The following is a 17,822-nucleotide window of genomic DNA, read 5'->3' as shown; positions in this document are numbered from 1 at the left end:
CCCTACTTTCATCATCGTCTAGTTTGGACTGTTGGGATAGTCTGCCAGTTACTTAATTGCAAGTCATTTCTGTAAGTTCGCCAACTCATGACCCCTCCTGAGATGAAGGGTTGCAAACTCCACTGACAGGCCCGCGCCCCCCATATACTAGGCAGTCTTCTAAAGCACTACAGAAACAGCATGGGTCAAAACAAAGTACCTGTTCTGGAGTTTACATTCTAGTTTGGCGATAGGAGGAGCAAGAATGTACATGGTGATAAGTGCTAAAAAGAAAAATAAGAGTGGAGAGATGCTATTAAAAAAAAAAAAATCTCGGGGCGCCTGGGTGGCTCAGTCGCTAAGCGTTTGCCTTCGGCTCGGGTCATGATCCCAGCGTCCTGGGATCCAGGAGTCCCGCATCTGGCTCCCTGCTCAGCGGGAAGCCTGCTTCTCCCTCTCCCACTCCCACTGCTTGTGTTCCCTCTCTGTGAAATAAATAAAATCTTTAACCAAAAAAGCCCCACAAAAAACAAAAAATAACAAAAAACATCTCCACTAGAATGTAATCTCCAGCACGGCAAGGACCTTACCGGTCTTGCCCGTTATTGTGTTCCCTATGGCTTGGAATAGTGCCTGGCACATTAACAGACTTTCCGTATTGAATAAATGTGGGCCATAGAGAAAAATATCCCTTTTTTTTTTTTAATGTTTTAAGTTAGCACCGGGCACAGTTGACCTTGGTCATGTCACTCCAGCGCATCCTTACCTGAAATACGAAAAAGAAGCTGCTGTCTCTTATGAAGCCAGTGATTCCAGATCAGAATTTAAAAAAAAAACTGGGGTATCACCTGATATGACTTAGTCCTCACTTAAGCATTCTCTAAACGTTTAGGCCAGGTTAACGTCGAGCCCATATCTGGTAGCCTAGATAACCAGAAGCGTTTGGTTAGTGAACCTTCTAAGTACTGCACAGCTACACATCCCTCCAGGACTGTGTTTAGCTTCTGCGAGTCCCATAAGCATATAATAGATGTTCGCTGAATGAAATGGTCAAACAATAAATAGCGACTCCACGGCAAGAGTACCTGGGAGAGCGGCCCCGCTTAGGGTCTGGGTGTAGGGGACGACACACTTTCTCTGCGAACTGGCACGAACTCTGGATCGCGGGCCTGTCTCAAAACCCATAACGGCTCCAAAACGCCCGGCTGTAGGCACCAGAAGTTTAGCCTGGAGGAACCTAAAGACAGGTCTTGCACGTGCGTCACCATCTCCGCGCGCCCCCGCCCCGCCCACCAGCTGTCTATAGGCTTCTATTGGCTGCCTCGCGGGAGGTCCGCCCCCTAGGAGAAGGAGGAGGAAAAATCCCAGTCGGCGCGCCAAATAACCGTAACTAACGACGGCATTCCGCAGCCAATCACAAGCAGCGGTCTTTAGCCTTGTCCAATGAGATCGGGCACGGGCTTGGCCCGCGGAATTTGATTTTCGTCCAGGAACGCGGAAGTTGCGCCAGTCCTGGGGGCGAGCTGCAAGGTGGGGGGGGGAGAGGCGAGATGGGAGTGCGCCTCCTGCGGAGGTACCCGGGCTGAGCGAGGGGGTACCAGTGCCCAGCCCCGGGTCGGTGGGAGGCGTCGTTACTGTCTGTGGCCTGCAAACTGAGGTGCGCGGGCCAATACGGGTGGACGTCCGAGCGCTCCTGTACCAGGACGTGTGCACTACGAGCTTCGCAGACTGCGGATTCGAGGCAGCTTGATGTTCCGGTGGTTGCTCGGAGGCTCGACTTCGGAGGAGGGTGAGCAAGGCGACCATGCTGGGTTTAGGAGAGCCTCTGAGGAGGCTTGCGGCCAAAGCGAGTGACACGACAGGGCGCTAGTCTCGGTCTGTTACTCACTAGTTGGGTGACTACGTCACGTCGTATATCTGGAGTTCATATTCCTTATCTTTAAAATGAGGAGGGTGGATGGTACCCCGATTCGTTTGTGAGAAAGAGCTGCTGTTCATTTGCTAAAGCCTTGTGTCGGCCCTCTGCCTCCTTTCTTTCAAGGGTGATCTGAACTCATCCATCTCCTCAGCCCAGAGCTTTCAGGAGAGCGGAGACTTCGCTGTCGTAACTAACCTAAAGGCTTTCCTGCCAAGTGTCCAATCCATTGTTGGTTGATATTTATTAATGAAGACTTAAACATCCTATGAACTTTTAATGCAACTTAACTGATAAATTGAAGTTTCCTTTACCAGCCCATCCCCACTTCTCCATTCCTCTCTTTCTCTTTGACTTCCTTCAAAATACTGCTGGCCAAAAGAAATTAGTTGATGGTGTAATGTGAAACGAAAGGATTTCTCCAGGTTACTTGATACAGTTTTGTGCATTCGTTTTTTGTTTTTTTGTTTTTTTTGTCAAGAGTAATATTTTCTAAATTATTTTTCCAGAAGGTATCAAGAAACTGATAATGTTTCCTTGAATTCGCTTATGTATTTGTTTCATCAATGTCACTCATACTGAATATCTTAAGAGAAATGCTGGAATATTTTGGTGTTCCCATAGACCAGGTAAATGTCTTTTAATGGATTTGAATGAACCTGTTGTATTTGTTGTTGAGTCTTATTTTGAAAATGATCTGTATGTAAACATTTAAGGTGAAATTGTTACTTCTTTTAAGGTGTAACAAAGATGAGTTTGCAATAGTATTCCTTTGGTAGTTTGAGTTAAAAAGGGGATAAGATTAGGGACACCTGCTGGCTTAGTTGGTAGAGTATGCCACTCTTGATCTCCAGGTTGTGAGTCTGAGCCCCACGTTGGAGGTAGCGTTTACTTAAAAAAAAAAAAAAAAGGATAAGATTATTAGTAACCTATTTACGGGATAGGTAAAATGCCAGCAAAAGAAGCAAATGCAGCAAAATATGGATATGACTTTCATAGATAAAATATATTTTTAATTACCTAGTGGTTTTATTTAAGGTAACTTAAGTTTGGTATTTGGATATATAATGCAAGTTATAGCTCAAATTCAGCATACATCTTGAGAGAGGATGACTTGGGTCTGAGAATTATAAGCAAATCCAATTTTCTCTACTTCTGGAGCATTACTACATCTAAGACAATATGCTTGGTTCTGCAGGTGATACAGAGTAGCAATACATGGTTCTTGCATTCATGATGCTTAAAATATAGTATGAGGAATAAGATACAGACTATAATACAAGATTGAATATAAGAAAGAATAGTTGAGTTTACAGAATGGGCAAATTGTTGCTATTTGTTGTGAATTAGAAGAGAATAATAGTCAAGGATACTTTCAAGATTTTAAACAAAAGTAAGTTGAAGAGTGGTTATAAATTATAAATAGGCAATTGTTATATTATAAATATTATAAATGGGCAATTCAGTATGAGGAACTAGTTTGAGTAGGGAGCTAAGGTGAGCCAGATGTGCTGTTTGATTATATAAATACAAATATCCTGCAGATAGTTAAATGGTTCTAGAATGTAGGAAAAGGGGGTGCCTGGGTGGCTCAGTCGTTAAGCGTCTGCCTTCGGCTCAGGTCATGATCCCAGGGTCCTGGGATTGAGCCCCACATCCAGCTCCCTGCTTGGCAGGAAGCCTGCTTCTCCCTCTCCAACCCCCCCCGCTTGTGTTCCCTCTCTTGCTGTATCTCTCTGGTCAAAAAAATAAATAAAATCTTAAAAAAAAAAAATGTAGGAAAAAGAGATTCAGATTTGAGGTTATCTGTATTATTTTGATATTTGAATTCATGGATTTTGACATAATGGAAGTTGTTGGATATTATTGGTGCATTTTGAATTTCAGAAATAGTGGGATCAAAGATAATGGCAACTTGAGTAATAGTTGAAGATTTGCTTATCATTAGATTATTGATGCCTTTAGGGGTTTCTGTAGGTGGAGAGCGGCAGCTGCCTTGTATTTTGAAGAATGACTGAAGAAAGGAGATGGCATCGGCACCTTTGTTTGAAAAGTTTGTGAAAAGAGATCAAGAGTGACCATCAAATTGAAATTTTGTTTTCTTTCCAATATTAGAGATATTTCATGTTTGCAAGCATTGGGGAAGAACCTCATAGACAGGAAAAAAGATTCAAATGAAATGAGCAGTGCCCTGGAGAAGGTAGTTGGAAAAGGAATATAAATAAATAAGCCTTGGAAAAAAGATGGACAGTCGAGGAGGATAAAAATGAGAGAGGGTGGAGAGGTTTTGAATGGAGAGAAATGAAAATTGAGGTATGTCACCATGGAGTTCTCAGTTTTCTCAGTTAAGAGCAAAGACAAGGCTACTGGCAGGTAATAGAAATGGTGGCATTGGAGATTTCAGAGATTGGTGATTGCTTTGGGCAACATGATAGAGAACAAAACATGTTCTGAAGGGGTTGCAGAATACCTGTGCAGAATACTCAGCTAAAGTCAGCGTGGATTTGTAGTCTTTCTGAATATTGTTGTTTTGTGGTTTCTTTTCTCCAGCTAAGAGTAGTTGGGGTAGTTTATTCAGCCTATCACTGAAACTATTGAAATTCTCTGCTTGGTAGGAAAGTCAAATCAGTAAAGTCAAAATGAGGGTGCTGGATGAGGAATAGAAAAAGGAGGGGAAAGCATCAGAATGGTGAAGATGGTCAATGGCAGTGAAGGGATGAGAGAGAAGAACAGGAGTTTGTCAGGATGGAACTTGCAGAGTAAGACAGGAAGGTACCGTCCAAGTTAACCAAGAGTTGGGTGGCTATTTATGTACAGTGAGTAGCCCTCACTGTAGCAAAACCTCCAGGCCTGTGGTTCTTAGGAAGAGTGTGCATTTGAGTGATCTACAGAACACTTTAAATATAATTGCTCAGGCTGGAGGAAATTCTAGTCTTAATAGGTCCAGGATCTGTATACTTCAGGCTGTGCTAGTCAATATACATGGTAGCCACTGGACAGATGTCATCTTCAAGCACTTGAAATGTCTGAATTGAGATCTACCATAGGTGTGAAATATACAAGGGATTTTGAAGACTTAGTATGAAAAGAAGAATATAAAATAATGCCATTTTAAAAATATTGATTACATGTTGAAATGATAATATATACATATTGAGTTAAATAAAATATACTAAGAAAATTATTTCACCTTTTTCTACCTTTTCAGATGTAGCTACTAGAAAATTTATTTTACATATGTGGTTTGTGTTTTATTTCTCTTGGAAACCACCTTCCGAGGTGATTCTAGTATACCTATGGTTAAGAACTACTATGCTGTAGGATTGAAAAGCAACACAAACTTGTCTTTGCCTGCAAAGACTTCACAATCTAATGGAGCAAAGAGAAAACTGCAAATGAAATAAAGTTATATGTAGTTAGGTGTCCTATTGTATGGTACTCCTTAGAACTAGTTTAGGAATTCAGAGCCTAGGAAGCTCCTGAGAGCAGAGAGAATCAAATGTGTAGAGGAATGTGAATCTGGCATTAGAAGAGAGGTGAAAACAGCTGGTTCCAGGGCTCGAGTTAGAGCCAGGCCCTCTGGGCACATGGGTAAGTGCTTGGCAGTTAGGATAATATTGGCTTGTCTTTGAAACGAAGGGGAAAATCGCTTAACCCAAAAGAGCTTATGTCCTTGTTAATGAATAGTGAGTGGGTAATTCAGTTGGATAACAGAACAGGGCCAAGTGGCAGAAAATCTTTAAGGGTGCGTGGACAATGAATACAGAATTCATGGAGGACGTTAAGGAGACTGAGCTAGCAGAACTGATGGAAGATTGTGAGGCTGGTTGGTGAATTAGTATTTAATCTTAGAGTCAGGTGTTTGGATATGATTGGATACGTTCAGAACCCTTACGACTTAAAAGCAGAGGGATGGCATTCTGTGTGCCAATGGCTTCCGGATCTTACTCTCTAGCCCGTTTTTCTCAACTAGTCAAATGGCTTCGATTTTTACCTATCATGTATTGTGTCTGCTGATGATTCCCAAATCCATCTAAATCCCAGATGTTTTTTCCTGAGTTCTAGGACTGTATATCCATCTGCTTATTGGATACTTCCAAGAAGATGCTGATAGGATGCTACCTATATCTGATGCTTGTAAAAATTTGTCCTTGTTATGGGATCTGAGGAAAAATGAAAAGTCCAAGTTTTAATGCTTTTTAAAGAGAGGAAGTGCTTTCTTTGTGTTGAAATCTCTGCCAAGAGCAGAAATGTTATGTCATGTTTTGGGGAAGGTTCCTGTGGGAATAGTTTATACCAGTTTGGAAGGCCCAAGGCAAAAGACAAGGTGGTATTTGAATTACAGTAGCACATTTCATTTCTATCCTCTTTTTAAGAACTGACTTCTAGTAGATATATTGCACTCTAAGTAAAGAATTCTTAAATCATCTAGTGCCAGATTAATTTATTACCCTGAAAAGGATCTCACCTTTAAAGGGAATTACAGGAGTTTACTCTGTACTGCCTCATGCTTGAGAAACTGAAACTGTCAATTTTTGATTGGGCCAAAAGATATGTTTAGCTGGGAAGAGGGGAGGCAATTTTTCTGAATAAAGTTCCCAAAGGTATATTGCCATTATCAGAAATAGAACAAACATGAATTTGTGGTACTTTCTTAAAAGACCTTTCTTCCTGGAATATTATATAGGTTAACTCCCATCCTTTATTCATATATGACTAAAGTTTAATTCTTTGAGGAAAATACTTTGAGTATGCCATTCTGTATTATCTTTTTCAAAATAAGTGTTAGTGCATTTACATCTGCTTTTCTTCAAAGTATATAAACAGGCTTTAACAGAGTACTTTTTAAAAACAACACTATGTATAAACAGGTTTTGCAGATTAGAGAAAATAAAGACTATGGATCAGCTCGGAGTATTGTTCGTATTATTGGGAAAATTCTTCCTCTAGAACCTTGTCCCAGGCCTAATTTTGAGGTAAGTCAGTCAACAGGCATTAAGTACTATGTATAAAATAATCTTAGGTACTAGAGACAGAGTAGAACAAAAGAAGAAGAAATGTTTCCTGCAAGCCAAAAACCTTTAGCTTATTCTTGGAAACAAGTCATTTCTTGTATGTTTTTGTGTTTACTTCTTTAAGTAATTACATTCAAAGTTGGGCAGGTACAAAGCAATACCTGAATAGCTTATTTTATTCTTCTGGTTTGTGTTTTATGATAGATGACATTAACCAGGGTAGAGAATACTGCTACATGTTTAGACTTTAGAATAACATTTTCCTCAGTATTGTTTCTTGCTAACAGGTGCATGTTTTTTTTTTTTTTAATTTTTATTATGTTAATCCCCATACATTACATCATTAGTTTTAGATGTAGTGTTCCATGATTCATTGTTTGTGCATAACACCCAGTGCTCCATGCAGAACGTGCCTTCCTCAATACCCATCACCAGGCTAACCCATCCTCCCACCCCCCTCCCATCTAGAACCCTCAGTTTGTTTTTCACAGTCCATCGTCTCTCATGGTTCGTCTACCCCTCCAATTTCCCCCCCTTCATTCTTCCCCTCCTGCTACCTTCTTCTTCTTTTTTTTTTTTCTTAACATATATTGCATTATTTGTTTCAGAGGTACAGACCTGAGATTCAACAGTCTTGCACAATTCACAGCGCTTACCAGAGCACATACCCTCCCCAGTGTCTATTACCCAGTCACCCCATCCCTCCCACCCCACCCCCCACTCCAGCAACCCTCAGTTTGTTTCCTGCGATTAAGAATTCCTCATATCAGTGAGGTCATATGATACATGTCTTTCTCTGTTTGACTTATTTCGCTCAACATAATACCCTCCAGTTCCATCCACGTCGTTGCAAATGGCAAGATCCCAATCCTTTTGATGGCTGCATGATATTCCATTGTATATATATACCACATCTAACAGGTGCATGTTTGGTTTTGAACATTCTTTTTCCTTTTCATTCCTGGATTTTTAATTTATGTAATTTCCATAGGCATGCATGTGTTTGTTTTACCCCTGCCCCCAACCCCTGCAGTGCTCTGACTTTTTTTTTTTTTTTTTGCCTTTTTTTCCTTTAGTTAATCCCGCTGTTGAACTCTGTAGACTCTGGTAACTGTGGATCTGTAGTTCCATCTTTTGCTGATACTTTGTGTGTGGCAAATGATGAAGAAGCCAGTTATCTCAGATTTCGGTAATTTTATATACTTTGGAAAATGGGATATGGGCTGTAATCTGAATTCTTGCACGTGTTGAAGTTTGATCATACTAATTGAGCCTTTTGTCTGTCTCTACTACTGTGCGTCTTACACAGTCTTAAATATCTTCTTAATAAGGATGACTAGGTGTCTCTCATTTTTTTTTCCCATTTCTCTTAATGCAGGCTTAGGAAGGAGTAATATTAAAAGGATGTCAGAATCAGTATGTCCATTTTTAGGAGAAAGCTGTTTCCTATACTAAATATTTTATATATTTATTTATATATTTAACCAAAAGGTATATAGCATTTACTGTGTACCAGGCAATGATGTTAAATATATTTCAAAATTAGGATGTGTTACTGCTTGAGAGGACTAACTTATGTGTTAGTAATATTCAGATATAGGCTATCAGCACAATAAGGGTCAATTATTCAAATATTACGGCTAAATTTATTATGTATCAAACTGGTTTATCTACTTAAAAAAAGTTAGAATACCACAAACTTACCCCTAACATAATACTGAATATAAGGCCTTTCAATACCTTATATTCAGAATACGTAGAATTTCTAAGTAAATCAACTTCATTTCTAAATAAATCAATTTGTACTGTGTTTAAACCTAATAGGTAGAACAGTTACAGGATAATTATTTTTGTTTTACAGTCTCAGAGCAAGATTTGTTCCTTCATTCACTTACCACTTATGGTTACCTATAGCCGTTGTGTTCTAGATATTGAGAATAGAGTTACACAAGATGTTGTGCTTGTCCTTAGCCAGTCTAGAGACAATCACGGGATAAAGAGAGCTTCTCCAATTTTTGTTTCTGTGTCTTTATTCCTCTTTAACTGAAAGAATTTATTGCTCTTGGAAAATTTCCCTCCGTTTCTCTCTCTCTCCCTCTCTCTCACTGTCATTGTCCACTTTTTCCTTCTACCCACAGAAACAGTATATGGAAACATGAAGAAGAGAAAATGGAAGTTTTCCATACTTTGCAACCAGTTTGGAATCCATTGTCACCTGCTGTCAGACAGAATAAACGAACGAAAAGTGACGGGCCTGTAGGTGAAGCAGCATTTAAAAAGATAGCTGCCCTCGAAGAGGAGCTGACTTTTCTCCGTACCCAGATTGCTGCGATCGTGGGAAGGCAGGAACCGGGAGCGAGAGCCAGTGCGCATGCGGGTGAGGCGGGGGGGGGGTGTTTCAGTCCGACGGGGCGGGGCTAGCAGTTTGGTGGGCGCGCTGCCCAATGATAGTGTCCGTTGCGAGCGCAGCCTGTGAGTGACGTTCAGTAAATCTAGGATGTTGGGGTTGTGCAATTACTACGCGTGGTGTTTATTTAGAGTAAGCTAAGACACATTTGTGGTGAGGGGGATGGCTTTGGTTCCAGCTATACTGCTGAAGATTGTGCTTTTGAATTAAAAAGCCTGTTTTCTCAGGAAGCTTTTCTACCTCTTCAGAAAAGCACAAATTTATGAGGAAGGATGTATTAATTTGAAAGAAGAGCATGCATTTGTAGCTTGAAGTTATTGCTGCTATCGTTGCACCAAATTCAGGTTGAATAATGTGTTCCAGATGATCTTTTTCTAAATGTTTTAGAGATGTGACTTGTTTTAAACAACACACACACGTAATACATAACGTGTATCTCTACACATTCATATACACACATGTATAATTCATTATACATGAAATGTTCATATTGTATATTTATAATATATAAATATATAATACATATTAATAAATAATAGCAATTAAAGTGAGATATACACATTTTTTTTTAGCAGTCATCTTAAGAACACAGTCTTTTGGGAGCAAATCTGTTGTGAAAATTAAGTACTCAGTACCCATCCTAGGCTCTTGCCTAGAAAATAGTTTGTTTCTACAGTGTCATCATAAAGAGAATATACCAGTTTGAGTGTTTCTAACTACAAATTGTTTATTATGTTTTAGCTTTTTTAAAATAGAGGATGACATTCAGATTGTATGTTAATTACTGAAAAAGCACTTTTTAATTTCTTTTTAAAATGCATTCTCACCCTTCCTCCCTTTAAACGCCTACACAGACAATCCTAATTGGATTAAAAATAAATTTATTCTTTGGTTTGACTGTTACAAAAATTACTAAGCAGATGGGATTGCTTCTCTTTCCTGGCCACCCTATCATTATTTTAGTAACATTACAGAAATTGTTCCTGTTTCAGTTCTAATTAGTGTTATGTGTTATGTTGGAGAGAATTTTGCATGATTTTTCAAAAGAGTACTTTGTTTTTAGGCTTCTTTGACTTGAATGACGAGCCTAGCAGTGTGGAACAAAGACCGTCACCAGGGACTGCTGAACTGAGTGCCCAACCAGATCCATTTTCAAGTTCAGTGCTTTTCCCACCCCACCCCCTCCCTCCTCCTCCTCCTCCTCCACTGCCCCCTCAACTTTTTTCTCCACAGCCTGCATGTTCTCCTCTCACACAGCCAGCATCTAATAATATGTGTGACTCAGATAATTCAGCAAATGAAATGAAAAAACAGCACCCAGGTGATAGTAAGACCAATTACAGTCATTCAAAAAACCAGGATGTTCCAAACATGTTGGATGTTCTAAAGGACATGAATAAGGTTAAGCTTCGTGCTATTGAACGGTATGTTACCATAACTTGAGAAATGAACCAAGTTCTATTAATGATGTTTTAATAATTTATTGTATTTATCAAAGTACGCACAGACCAGTCTTCTCTCTCATTCCTCTTTACTCCAATTGGACACCTCTCCTAGAAAAAATCATTTTCCATTTTTTTTTTACTCTTCTAGTGTCTTATCTGTATTTTTTTTTTTTTTAAGATTTTATTTATTTATTTGACAGAGAGATAGGGAGCACAAGTGGGCAGAGCAACAGGTAGAGGGAGAGGGAGAAGCAGGCTCTCCGGAGAGCAGGGAGCCCGATGCGTGGCTCAATCCCAGGACTCTGGGATCATAACCTGAACTGTAGGCAGACGCTTAACCGACTGAGCCACCCAGGTGCCCCTCTTGTCTGTATTTTTGAAACAACATACTTCTTTTGCTATTTCTTGATACTTTAACTGTATTTATTTCCCTTTGTTAAAACTCAGGAGTGTATGTTCTCCCAGCCATCCTATCCTCTAACACATACACACAGATATACCTCTTGTTTCATCTTCCCAATATAATTAAATCCTTAGTTTTTACTTAAATCAGTAATCAGAATTTACATCCTTATAACAGTAAACATTCACAAGTAAGCCATTTCCTATGCTACGATTACATTTTGTTTGTTGAATAATTTTATTTTCTATTGCAGTTAATCTCTCTCTGAGTTTCTTTCTCTTTTTCTTTTTGAAATAAATTCCCTGGTAGGAGGCCTCTGTCCTGTTCCAATCTCTGGTTCCCGCAAGCCTTCTGCATTGTGGCCATGCTGAGGATTTCCTTGGCCATCATCATGGCCTCACCCTCTCTCGTGTGTTGCCTCACCCATTTCTGGGGTGTCCTATCTTCCCATACCTTCCTGAGAAAGGATCTATAAAAAGGGAGATTATTTTAAGACCTTGCATATCTGAAAATGTTACTATTTTATTCTCAGTTCATTGCTAGTTTGGCTGGGTATACAGTGGCAGAAAATCATTTTTCTGCAGAATTTTGAAGACATCGTTCCATTGATTTCTAGCTTCCAGTGTTCTTGTTCAGAAGCTCATGTCATTCTCATTCCTGGCACCATGTATGAAACCTGTTTCTTTATTCTCGAAGCATTTAAGATCTTCTCTTTAGTCCTGGTGTTCGGAAATTTCATGATGCCATGCCCTGGAGAGTTCCTTTTTAAATTTCTTATGCTGGGCACTTGTGGACTCAATCTTGAGTTTACATTTCATTCAGTATGTAGACTTTTCCTCAGTCCCTGTTTTCAGGAAGGCAGCTCATCTCCCACCATCTTTGCTTTCATTAGCTTTCCAGATTTCAATGTTTTGTTGTGGTTCTTACCCACTCTCTCATAATTTCTTTGTCTTTGTGGGTATACGTCGTTTTCATTTCTTTACTGTCATTTTTGTAGGATTTCACAGAGATCTGCCATGTTCATCTGGAAATCCCTCAATGAGGTTTTTTTTGTGAGAAAATAAATATATTTTCTATATAATAGTGTTAGGAAAGCCCCTACATCATTTCATTATTAACCAGGTTATGATTTGATCCTTGTGTGAGGCACCTGGTACAGAGAAGAATGTTGTGGATAGATGGGCACACTTGTTCCAGCAAGAGGGCTGACTGGTATCACTGGGCCCAGTCTGGCAGATGGTGACTCCAACTGTTACCATCACTGGAGACACAGCAAGGAGGCAGTAGACTCTCCCCTCTACCCCTAGTCTCTCAGTTTTCTACAACTAACCTGGCATTATACATTACTGCAGAATCAGATGAGGCTTCCCCCATCTTTACATTTATAGTCACTGTTCATGTTCTCTGCCTTCTATCTTGTTACTGTGAATGAAGTGTCATTGTTCATGTCCATGCTGTCTGCTGGGTCACTGGTTCCCCTTCTCTCTCATCTCAAGGATTTTACTTAAAATTATCCCTTCTGTCTTCTACATCATCAAATTTTCCTTCTCTACTGTATTCTCCTCACACCTGAGTGTTTCCTGTCTTCAAAACACGTATGTCCCCGGCATTGTTGTTTCTCTGCTCCTCTTTCTGGTATAAATTCTTGTTGTCAATAGTTTGTTTGCATTTCTCACTTCCTTCTTCTACCCACTGTCCTATGGTCTCTGTCCCCATCACTCCACTGAAAACTGCTCTTTATCAAGGTCACCAGTGACTCTCTTGCTAAATACAATGGTCAATTCTTATTGTTCCTCCTACCTGATATCATGGCAGTATTTGATATGATCTGTGGTTCCCTCCTCCTGGGAACGCTTTCTACCTTTGGCTTCAAGGAAATCACACTTGGTTTTCCTCTTACTTCACCGTCCATTCCTTATTCCTTTGCTTACTCTTCCTTCTGGGCCTGGTGTCTACATGTTGGCATGTGCAAGGCCCAGACCTCAGTCCCCTTCTTTCTATATCCACATTGTTTCCTTTGGTGATCTCACCGAGTCCCATGGCTGTGTATACCAGGGATATGCTAATGGCCTTCATATTTATTTTTCTATCCCTGATTTCTCTCCTCTGCACCCCATGCCTGCCTGATATCATTTGCCTGTCTCACATGTGTCTCAGGCTTCACATGTCCAAAACAGAACTTTTCCTTCCTACCTGTCCACTTCATCCACCTTGAAAACCTGTTCTGCCCCAGGTCTTTTGCATCTCAGTAAATAGCAACACCATCACCCAGTTGTCTGTTCAGTCCAGACATCTAGAATCATCCTTTTCCTTTCCTTCCTATTTCCTTTCTGTCAGCATACAGCTCAAATGTGTGTACCCTCATGATCTAACTGCTGCCCCCAATCTAAGTCACCATCTCTAGCTTGGACTTCTGCAATAGTTTCCTAACTGGTCTCTCTCCGTGCTTGCCTCCTTATCTTTTCTCCATATAGTAATCAGGGTGATCCTTTAAAAATTGAAGTCCAGGGGTGTTTGGCTGGCTCAGTTGGTGGAGCATGTGACTCTTGATCTTGGGGTTGTAAGTTCGATCCCCATGCTGAGTGTAGAGATTACTTAAAAATAAAATCTTTAAAAACAAAAAAATAAAATAAAACTTGGAGTTCGATCTGGCCATTCCCTGCTTAAAACCCTTTGGTGGTTTTTCGTCATGCTTAGAATATAATCCAGACACCTTGCTGTGTCCTCTACGTGCCCCCAGAATCCAGCCCTTGCTTCTGTCTCTGACCTCATGACCTACTTCCCATGTCACTCTCTGCACTCCAGCTGTACCTGTTTTTCTTTTTTCTCACACATGCCAAGCTCCTTCCTGATGTATCCACTGGATGTTCACACTAACACTGACTCGGAGTCTTATAGAGAGATGCCATCTCCTTAAAGAAGCTTTTCCTGGTCATCTCAGCTAAGGTGCTGTTGTCCCAGTCACTGTCACATTACCTACTTAATTTTACTCATAGCATGCATTGCTATCTGCAGTGACCTCACTTGTTCATTGATGATTTTCTGTCACCAGAATGTTCCATGGGGGATATGGCTCTACCCTCAAAGCATAAAATGGAGCCTGGTATAATAGTAGGCATTAAGTGAAGACTGAATGAACGATTGGCCTAATGGTTTTCTTTTCATGAATTTGATAGTCCCCTTAAAAGTTCTTAAATATTTCTTTAAATTTTCCACTGGAAAATTAGAAAATTAAATAAATAAAGATCTTCAGGGGCGCCTGGGTGGCTTAGTCGTTAAGCGTCTGCCTTTGGCTGGGGTCGTGATCCCAGGGTCCAGGGATCGAGCCCCACACTGGGCTCCCTGCTCTGCGGGAAGCCTGCTTATCCCTCTCCCACTCCCCCTGCTTGTGTTCCCTCTCTTGCTGTGTCTCTTTCTGTCAAATAAACAAATAAAATCTTAAAAAACAAAAAATAAAGATCTTCAGTACAGGGCACCTGGGTGGCTCAGTTGGTTAAGCGACTGCCTTCGGCTCAGGTCATGATCCTGGAGTCCCAGGATCGAGTCCCGCATGGGGCTCCCTGCTCGGCAGGGAGTCTGCTTCTCCCTCTGACCCTCCTCCCTCTCCTGCTCTCTCTCATTCTCTCTCTCTCAAATAAATAAAAATAAAATCTTAAAAAAAAAAAAAGATCTTCAGTACAGTGAGATATTTGATACTCTTAGGTCACAGCAAGATTGTGGTGGAGCCCCGCTCACACGGTTTCTTGGTTTTCTGATTCCTAATTCATTGTGCCTTCCAGATTCCATTCTTTGGCAAAAATATTCAACCTCTTGAAGAATAATTAGATTGTAATGTATTATGCTTATATTTCTGGTACGTTTGTCAACAAGGAGCTTAAATTACACAAACCTTTAATTCAAAAAAGTTTTTTTTTTTTTTAATAGGTCACCTGGAGGTAGACCCATTCATAAGAGGAAAAGACAAGATTCACATTGGGATCCAGTGTCTTTGATATCCCATGCACTTAAGCAGAAGTTTGCCTTCCAAGAAGATGATTCCTTTGAGAAAGAAAATAGGTCTTGGGAATCTTCTCCATTTTCTAGCCCAGAAACTTCAAGAGTGAGCTGTCATAACGTAAAGCTAATGTTTTAATTTTCCGAAGTGCGCTGTGCTTCCGTGGCCGCCTTCGGGCTCCCGTGGAGCGCTTGCGCACAACGGGCCTTGCGCCTGCGCACCGGAACCGCCCCTGTTTCTCACGTGTCTGTTCATGTTCACACGTTCTTTTCGCTTTTAGCTTCCTGTGAAGTCTTTTGAAATAAAACACTTGATTTGAAAAGTACTTGTGCGTGAGTTGGTCAAGGTTTCTCCTGCCAGGTGCTAACTTGCCGTTGCTGTCTGCAGTTGGAGCGGGGTGTCCGAAACTCGGAGAGACCAGAGAACAGGCACAGACTCAACCTCCCCAGAGCGAAATGAAGACTCCCACTATTTTCCCTCGAATGTAAAGACTGGGTTATTTAGTTAAATAGAATGTTAACAGTGCTTTTAAAAAGGCAACTGGGATCATAATCATCTTCAGTGATAATGCTTCTTGGTTGTTTAAAAGGACACATACCTGTATTTCAAACACTTGACCCTGGAGATTGCCTCTTTTTTTTTAAATTTTATTATATAAGTCAATCAGAGAAAGACATGTACCATATGATCTCACTGATAGGAATTCTTAATCTCAGGAAACAAACTGAGGGCTGCTGGAGATTGCTTCTTATTGGAATTCCCTTTTCTTTAATTCAGACATTAGTTTGGGGCTTGCTTTTCCCATCCCACGGCTTACTCGAGGCAGTAGTACCTACGAGTAAGCCCTGGGAGCGAGGGGACGTGGAGGGAGAGAAGCGTCTGCCAGAGGCGCCCAGCGCGGAGGAGCCGCGCCTGCGCCAGGGGAAGGGGCGGAGTGAAGGAAGAGCGGGGGTGGGGGCGGGGAGAGCGGGCGGGAGCGGCCGTGCCCCTCCCCGGCCGCCCGCGCGCGCGTAGCCTCTGAGTTAGTCTGCGTGCGTGCGCGATGGCGGAGCTTCATCAGGTCGGCCCTGGAAATTCTTAACTCTAAGAAGGCAAAAAAAGTATAGTTTACTTTAGAATTATTACAATCATAAAGCACAAATGTCCTAAAAATAAATGTTTAACATTTGTGTAGAAATGTCTTAACTTGCAGGGTACTTTTTTGCCCACCTCTTTTGATCTTCACAGCAATCTCCTAAAAATAAATAAATGTAAAAATAAGTCAGTGTTGGGCGCCTGGGTGGCTCAGTCGTTAAGCATCAGCCTTCGCCTCAGGTCAGGATCCCAGGACCCTGGAATCGAGCCCCACAATGGGCTCCCTGCTCCGCGGGAAGCCTGCTTCTCCCTCTCCCACTCCCCCTGCTTGTGTTCCCTCTCTCTCTGTCAAATAAATAAAATCTTAAAAAAAATAAAAAGCATTACCTGTCTCACGCCTCAGAACCCCGAAGTAACCCTACATCTAACTGGCAGAGCAGAGACTGGAGCTTGGTTTATGAACATTTTAGCAAGTCCGAAAAGCTTCAGTTAGCTACGAGTCACGTGTGGGACACACTTCCCCGTGATGGTGGGTAAATGAGGGATTACTGGGTTGTCTTCCACTGCTCACTCGTCAGCATTTTCTCTCCAACCACCTACCAGCGCCTTAGAGAAAGAACCATCTCTTTTCATCTATTTTAAGGCACCAAGCTTAGGGCTGGCGCCCGGGGGACTCAAACTGTAGCTGCCTGGGAGCCCAGTCTGCAGCTGAGCCCCTCAGCTCTCTCTGTGTCCTCTGCTCTGGGCATGGTGCCTGACACACAGCCCAGTCTCAGATCCCTATTGATTGTTGGATGAATTAAACCTCAAGGGGTCGTTTGGTCGTTAACATTCTTCTACATGAGAATACTTTCTGGGTGAACCTTTCGCTTTATTTCCGTTTGGACCTCACATTTCGGAGCCAGGACAGCGAACTAAACGAAGAATTGACACAAGAGACGTTGACGGAGGCGTGAACAGCGTGAGCTGAGTCTACACCAGCAAGGAAAGACTGCAGAAGTGTGCCATGTCTTTCCCTACGTGTTGCAAGGATCTCATCTATTAGTGAAGTTGAAGGAAGTGTGTGCACTGCGATCTATTAGTACAGGGGTCTGAAGAGTCTGGACTCTTAAGAACACCTGTCTCTGTTCTTGGAAGATCCAGCAGCTAATTGGCTACTGATGATAGGTGTATGGATTTCTCTTTTCGCGTATATTAGTGTTATTAAAAACTGAATACATGCTTTGAATGATTTTCCTAAGAGCTAAGTAGTAAATGACTTAATGTGTCTCATAGGGTCTTACAAGAGGGTAACGGAAATCATTTTAACGGATTAAGAAATTAAGGTATTGTACTCAGCAAATGATAGTATATTTGGATTTTTAAAAACAATTTTTTTTAAAGATTTTATTTATTTATTTGACACAGAGAGAGAGCACAAGTAGGCAGAGCAGCAGGCAGGCAGGGGGAGAGGGAGAAGCTGACTCCCCACAGAGCAGGGGGCCCACTGTGAGGCTTGATCCCAGGACGCTGGTATCATGACCTGAGTTGAAGGCAGACGATTAACCGACTGAGCCACCCAGGCACCCCTAAAAAACAATTTCTTAAAAT

General features: G+C 41.3%; 1 protein-coding gene across 2 annotated transcripts; it reads left to right on the top strand.

Annotated features, from left to right (window-relative positions):
• Nucleotides 1-1,627: 1,627 nt before the first annotated feature.
• Nucleotides 1,628-17,217, top strand: MTFR2 (mitochondrial fission regulator 2). Of its 2 annotated transcripts, XM_064598139.1 has the most exons (8): nt 1,628-1,768; nt 2,404-2,523; nt 6,766-6,870; nt 7,986-8,098; nt 9,048-9,286; nt 10,380-10,740; nt 15,089-15,262; nt 17,112-17,217. In XM_064598139.1, the coding sequence occupies exons 2-8, from the start codon at nt 2,461-2,463 to the stop codon at nt 17,200-17,202; spliced, it is 1,146 nt and encodes a 381-aa protein (XP_064454209.1). In that variant the 5' UTR covers nt 1,628-1,768; nt 2,404-2,460; the 3' UTR covers nt 17,203-17,217. The 2 variants fall into 2 exon arrangements, with proteins under 2 accessions (XP_064454209.1, XP_064454207.1); XM_064598137.1 differs by lacking the exons at nt 6,766-6,870; nt 17,112-17,217 and having other exon boundaries at nt 15,089-15,483.
• Nucleotides 17,218-17,822: the final 605 nt, after the last annotated feature.

This window comes from Mirounga angustirostris, unplaced genomic scaffold, assembly GCF_029215605.1.
Source record: "Mirounga angustirostris isolate CCGP_5_RB_7025 unplaced genomic scaffold, mMirAng1.0.hap1 SCAF_8, whole genome shotgun sequence".
Taxonomy (NCBI): domain Eukaryota; kingdom Metazoa; phylum Chordata; class Mammalia; order Carnivora; family Phocidae; genus Mirounga; species Mirounga angustirostris.
The sequence above is the reverse complement of the archived record's forward strand: the minus strand, read 5'-3'. Positions and strand labels throughout refer to the sequence as shown.

Coding starts and splice junctions, on each gene's coding strand:
- MTFR2 (XM_064598139.1), top strand. CDS start 2,461: ATGTCACTCATACTGAATATCTTAAGAGAAATGCTGGAATATTTTGGT. Junction 9,287..10,379: donor GAGAGCCAGTGCGCATGCGG/GTGAGGCGGGGG, acceptor CTTTGTTTTTAG/GCTTCTTTGACTTGAATGAC. Junction 15,263..17,111: donor TCTAGCCCAGAAACTTCAAG/AGTGAGCTGTCA, acceptor CGCTTTATTTCC/GTTTGGACCTCACATTTCGG.